The sequence below is a fragment of the Pagrus major genome, chromosome 10 (assembly GCF_040436345.1).
Source record: "Pagrus major chromosome 10, Pma_NU_1.0".
NCBI lineage: Eukaryota > Metazoa > Chordata > Actinopteri > Spariformes > Sparidae > Pagrus > Pagrus major.
The window spans coordinates 16,372,122-16,378,272 of record NC_133224.1 but is presented as its reverse complement, the minus strand read 5'-3'; the positions used below and the strand labels follow the sequence as shown (position 1 = coordinate 16,378,272).

At 42.6% G+C, this 6,151-nt stretch overlaps 1 protein-coding gene across 1 annotated transcript; it reads left to right on the top strand.

The window, feature by feature from the left end:
* Nucleotides 1-209: 209 nt before the first annotated feature.
* On the top strand, nt 210-4,992 carry cd248a (CD248 molecule, endosialin a). Its single transcript, XM_073474431.1, has one exon. The coding sequence runs from the start codon at nt 361-363 to the stop codon at nt 2,704-2,706; it is 2,346 nt and encodes a 781-aa protein (XP_073330532.1). The 5' UTR covers nt 210-360; the 3' UTR covers nt 2,707-4,992.
* The last annotated feature ends 1,159 nt before the right edge of the window (nt 4,993-6,151 follow it).

Below are 6,151 nucleotides of genomic sequence, written 5' to 3'. Positions count from 1 at the left end.
TCCAAAAACATACATTTCTTTTCCTCAGCTCTCTCTCTCTCCTTCTGCCCACCCTCCTTATTGCTTTATCTCCCTCCCTCTATACCCCCGTCCCTTTTTCCCCTCCCTCCCTGTTCTCTGAAACTTGGGACAATCTGTATGCACTCAACTTCAGCACAGATCTGTTTCAGCACGGTAGAGTAAAGAGCTCAGACAGACAGAAGAAAATTAAGGCTCAAATGAAGGGAGAAAAATTCAGATAGACATCAAAAGCGTTCAAGTAAGAAAGCCACAGCTGACAGAAACTTTAAAAGGCAGGGAGATAAAAGTGTGGAGAAAGCCAGGGTGAGAGTAGTGCAATATATTCACTTCTAAGAAAGGATGGCCTCCCTGATGAGCAGTGCTGCTGCTCTTCTCTTTATCTTCCTGTTGGCTTTGCTCTTTGGAATTTTCTCAGTCCTCGGACAGGACCTGAGAGAGGGGGACGCACTATGCACTGCAGATGGCTGCTTTGTGGTCTACTTCCAACGCAAGACTTTCTTAGAATCATGGAGGGCCTGTAAAGAGAAAGGTGGTAACCTCGCTACCATCAAACGCAAGGACGATGCCACCATTATTGCCAGTCTTTTTTCCACTCTCGACTTGCGCCAGTCACGTACGAAGGTCCGGGTATGGATTGGTCTGCAGCGCCAGCCTCGCCAGTGTTCCAGCACACACCCATTGCGGGGTTTCTTTTGGACTACTGGTGACCAGGACACAGAGTATACAAACTGGCAAAAAGAGGACTCACCTAGAATTTGCCCCGTGCCACGTTGTGTGGTTATGGGCTACAGCACTCAAGAGCAGAATGACAATTTTAAATGGGTGGATGGTGCCTGCTCAATCCCTGTAGATGGGTATCTTTGTCATTATGCCTACAAAGGAATGTGTGCTGCCTTGTTGAGTGAAGGAGCAGGCAATGCCCTCTACACCACACCATTTAACCTTCTTAGCACACTACTAACTCATGTCCCCTTCGGATCTGTCGCTACTGTGCCCTGCCCCGCAGACACCAAGGAGGAACAGTCTGCTTTGTGTATGCTTAAGGAAGATGGCTCAGTTGGGTGGTCAAGAGATTCTCCCCTCTGCTCTGATTCTCCTGTGTCACATAACTGGTGTAACCAAGATAATGGCGGGTGTGAGCATTTCTGCAGGCCGGCCGGTGTTCACTTCTACTGTGAGTGTGTTGATGGATATCAACTAGGAGTAAATGGGAAGAACTGCGAGCTCTCTGATGTATGTCAAGGGGCCCCCTGCGGGTTTGAGTGTCTGCCCCTTTCAGATGGGTACCGTTGTGCCTGCCCTGAAGGATACATGCTTGCACCAGATGAACGTGGCTGTCTGGATGTAGATGAGTGCCTCCAGAGTCCTTGTGAGCAGCTTTGTGTGAATGCTCCAGGGACATTCGAATGTAGATGTCGGGAGGGTTACCATCCAGATGATTCTGCTGGGTGTGAGGATGTAGATGAGTGTATAAATGACCCATGTGAACACGCCTGTGAAAACACTCCAGGCTCTCATATCTGCCACTGCCATTTTGGTTTTTCCCCAGTGCCTGAAGACCCCAGCCAATGCCAAGACACTGACGAATGCCAGATCGCTGGGACCTGTGCACAAATGTGTGTGAATTATGAGGGTGGATTTGACTGTTACTGTGAAGAAGGGTATGAACTCATGTCTGATCACTACTCGTGTCACAAGAGAGGGGAAGGAGTTGACCAATCTGCTGTCACCCCCTCCTTTCCTTGGGTCACCCACCGACCTGGACCTGTATGGGAACCAGTGGACTATGACTGGAACCCGCAGCACAGCCACACTGACTGGCCTCCAGAGGAGGAGCAATCTCTGGACTGGCTGACTGACCCACCCAGAGTCTTGGATTCTGATATAATTTGGGTCACCAGTGCCCCTCAGAGTGAAATGCCCTTTGATTTAACACCGGACTCTCCGACACAGGAGGCACAAGTAGATGAAAAATTAGATGATCAATCAACTGACTCGTTGGAGTGGTGGCAGAAATCTCAGTCTGAGCTGGAGGTTCTTTCCACGACCATCTACACCACACCTCCACCCTCCACAAAAACCAGCACAACCTCAAACTGGTACGAAGATGACGAGGAGACCACCACAGCTCTCCCACTCCTTTCCACTTCTACAATCTCTGAGGGAGCTTGGAATTGGTGGAAGGGGCTCTCTACTTCCAGTCAGAAACCAGGAAATCCAGAGGATTTGGTCATTGACTACAATATGCCTACGGATTCCATTTACCACAGCAAGGATGAGGAAGAACAGTATCCCCTTAACGAAAACTCAAAGTTCCCAGGGGGGGAGTTGGGGGAGGAGGAAAAGGACTATGTGGAGATCACACATTCCCAAAACTCAGCTGTTCCCACCCAGCATATTCCATCCCAGCCACCCCCAAGTGAGGGTGGAGAGAGTGGTGACAGTCTGGATTCTGTCTCAGAAGATAGGGGGCAGAAGCAGAGCAGCACCTGGCTCCTGGTAGGCCTTATAGTTCCCATCTGCATCTTCATTGTGGTGATGGTGGCACTGGGCATAGTGTACTGCACCCGCTGTGCTGTTCAGCCACGCAACAAGAATGCCACTGACTGCTACCACTGGATCTCTGGGGCTCATGATAAACAGGGAGCTCCTAACCCCTCAGCAGGGGTCAAGACCCATGTGTAAGCAGAGAGGAGAGAAACTGACAATAAAATAAACAGACTCTGCTACAGAGGTAAGCAGGAGTGAGTAATGGACATGATAAGGGACAAGCTAAATGTTGTACCCTCTCTGACATCCCACTTTTTAAACCAGTTGGATATTACTGTTAAACATTAGTTGATAGATGAGCGGGATGGGACACTGAAAACCACTGACCTTTTAAGGGATGGGTTTGCTATGTCATACAAACTGTTTTAACTGCTTTGATGTTTCATACACTGACCACACAGCACAAGATCTGATTGCTTCATTGTTGCACTAGGCTACATTATTGTAAAATATTACCATTTTAATTAGTAATGTAAAAAAAAATCTGCTAATATCTGAGAATAATGTGTGTAGTCATTTATTCATTTCCACATTTCACAGCTGAAGCCAAATCTTGCAAAGAGCCATGGAATCAATATACTGATGGCAAAAGCATTCTGCCTTCATGATGCAGCAAAAATTAACTATGAGATTTCTTACAAGCAAAATCCTCAGGCTTAGTTAATTTCAATAGCATATCACTGTAGATAACTCATACTGTCATCTTGTCAAAGGAATTTAGATGCATTGTTAGCTCACATCAGCAGTGGGTGAAAGTGGACTGTAAGCAGATATCCCTTCAAGAGAAATGACGTTCTGTAGCCACATGATAATGCTGGGAAAGCAATCATTTAAAATTCACTGTGTTGGAGTTGAATGGTTGATAAGAGACCAAAACTGTTTTTGTATATAGAGGTTCTTTTGTATTTATGTTTGTTTCTGTTTTAGCCATTTAAAAATGTTTAAAGACATACCTTTTTCGTTGACCCCATGAACCTGTTGTTATGCAGAGGAATCTCTGTTAGCACCTGGGAGTACCCCTCCCCCCTCCTCAGTTTAAGAGCACTTCTCCTTTACTTGACGTTTTTTGAAAAGAGGTTAAAGTACAGATGTTCCCCTGGCACAGGGAATGTTGGTAGAGGCTGATGGTTGACATTAGCCTTGACCTTGTTCATGAAATGGCCATCAGTCAGCCTTGGAACCCCTAATTCTTTAGCACACTCCAGAGGGTTTTGTCTTAGTACAGCTCAAATATACTGGATCATGTCCAGCTGTGTAAGACTGCGATTACTGGGACACCTTCCAGTTGCTGGTATAATGTCATATATTTAACAATTCATGGGAGTCAATCATATCCCAAAGATCTTAGATCCTAGAATCCAAAATAGAAAATAACACAGGGGACGAAGTGGAGAAGTGCTCATTGAACATGAGGATGTATGAATTTCATAGACCAAAGAAATAAACAAATACAAATTGTGAAGCACTTAAAAGTTAAAACAACCTTAATTCAATAGCTGCGGAAAGAAAGTGCCAGTACGAAATTACACCTAAAATATGCCTTATTTTAATTGAAAGACTGTGAAATATAAGAAATATCTGGTGCCATTTCTTCTGTTACATGTTTTTAAAAAATGTGAATTAAAAAGTATGACAAGGGTTAAGTGTGAAAGTTTATCATTGACCTCTGAAACAGCAGTTTGACAAAGCAATTTCTTAACTTGTGGTTCACCTACCAGCTTTATTGTAACTTTTAATGGCAGCTTACAGTCTTAAGTGACCTAAATAGGGAACTACCATCTGCTAAGTGAGAACATGGAATGGGTGAAAAGCTCCAGACAAAGCTGATAAGTGGCCCTTGAGTCATTTTTTTGATCCAACATGATGTTTATGGATGACATCACCACTCTGAACTTTAAAGCAACGGCATTAAAGCAAAGTTACATTTTTTGCAATCATTTTTTTAGAGACTCAGCAGTGATTGTAAAAGCCATAAGGTAGTTGGAGTCAACTCCTCAGTGAAATGGGGGAATGAATGTGGGTGAAGGAGGGTTGGGTGTGTGACAACAAGGATACTGTAATATAAAAAAAAGACAATGATCCCCCAAGGGCTCTCTGTTTGTAGAAAGTCTTTTTTATAGAAAATACAACAGGATACTTGAGCCCAGTCCCTGCTGGCAGTAAGAAAGCATTGTGATTGTATTGACTAATGGAATGTACTGATCAAGACCAGGTTTTGGCTCTGCAAGTGGCTCTCAGAGTGGGTCTCTCTCTCTGTCTCTCTCTGTCTCTCTCTCTCTCTCTCTCTGTCTGCCTCTTTCTCTCTGTCTCTCTCTCTCTGTCTCTCCACCCCCTCTGACCTTTTTTCAACCTTGTCATCCCTTTTACAGCTCTCTGTATACAGACACAATCTAATCACCAGTGAACTGAGCTGTGTGTCTATCTTTGCTAGGTAACACTTGTTGGTTGGTTATTTAATAGACAATTAATTAGGCAATTGTAAATGTTTAAAAATATCAGTTGTCATTTTATAAAAGGTTAATAAATACTGTTTAGTAACCCTGTAAACATTATTTGGGTGGCCTTTATAAATTATTATGAATATTAGTTACAACTTTATAATATACAGTTGCTTAATATATGGCTTATAAAACATTTCATTGTTTGTAAACAGCAAAATAACTTAAGTAAAGATTGATTAGCTATAAGTACAGCATTTATTAATAATGGCTTTTATAAAGTGCCAGTGTCCCTCATTGAAACAGTTTCTAAAAAAATAATGATGTCAGTCCGGCTACGCAAACATGCCCCTACACGGTTTTATTATTACTCCAATTCATTATGTATTGGGTCAGGTTTTGCTGTTTTTTCCCCAATATTCATATCAATGATAATATCATTGTACTTACCGAATTATTTGCTAAGATCTGGAAAAATCAGTAAAAAGAAGCCAGATAAGGCAAGAACCACAAGCAGGTCAGACAGGTCACAAATCCTGAGTTTACAAAACCACTTCTTGCTTTAACTTTGACCCTCTCTACTTTTCGTAGTATAGAAAAAGCTGCAAACTTAAGGTCTGAGGATGCAGGGGAGCCAAGCTTCCAGGTTCACTGGAACAACAAACTGAAATGATATGGCTATCTAAAGGCTTGATCCAGCCCAGGCAATGAGGGATCATTACTGACATATTCGGTATGACCTTGAAATAAAGTGGCAAACACAATTTTTCTGTACAATGCAGAAGTATTTATAACATTTTAGGTGTACTTCAGATGTAGTTTTTACCTCCAAATAAAGTGGTTTCGATAAACTAATTGGATAAACTGCTGGCTTGTTTCCAACCTGTTCAATTGACATTTCATGTGTCTTGACCCATCTCACACTGTTGCAGTTAAGTCACTATTCCCAGATCTCTGCAAACACTTGTAATTCCATTGTTATCGAAACCAAAAGAAATGATAGCTATTTCAAGAAGTCCCTAGTTATTATAAACCAGAATCCTTCAATGTGATAGCACATTCATTATGATCAAAGCAGATAAAAACCCGAAGATGGTGGTGGTTTCTTTAACTTATTATATTTTAATTTGTTTGTATTTAGG

What these genes read in the sequence shown, in the direction of transcription:
- cd248a (XM_073474431.1), top strand. Translation starts at nt 361, where the DNA reads ATGGCCTCCCTGATGAGCAGTGCTGCTGCTCTTCTCTTTATCTTCCTG.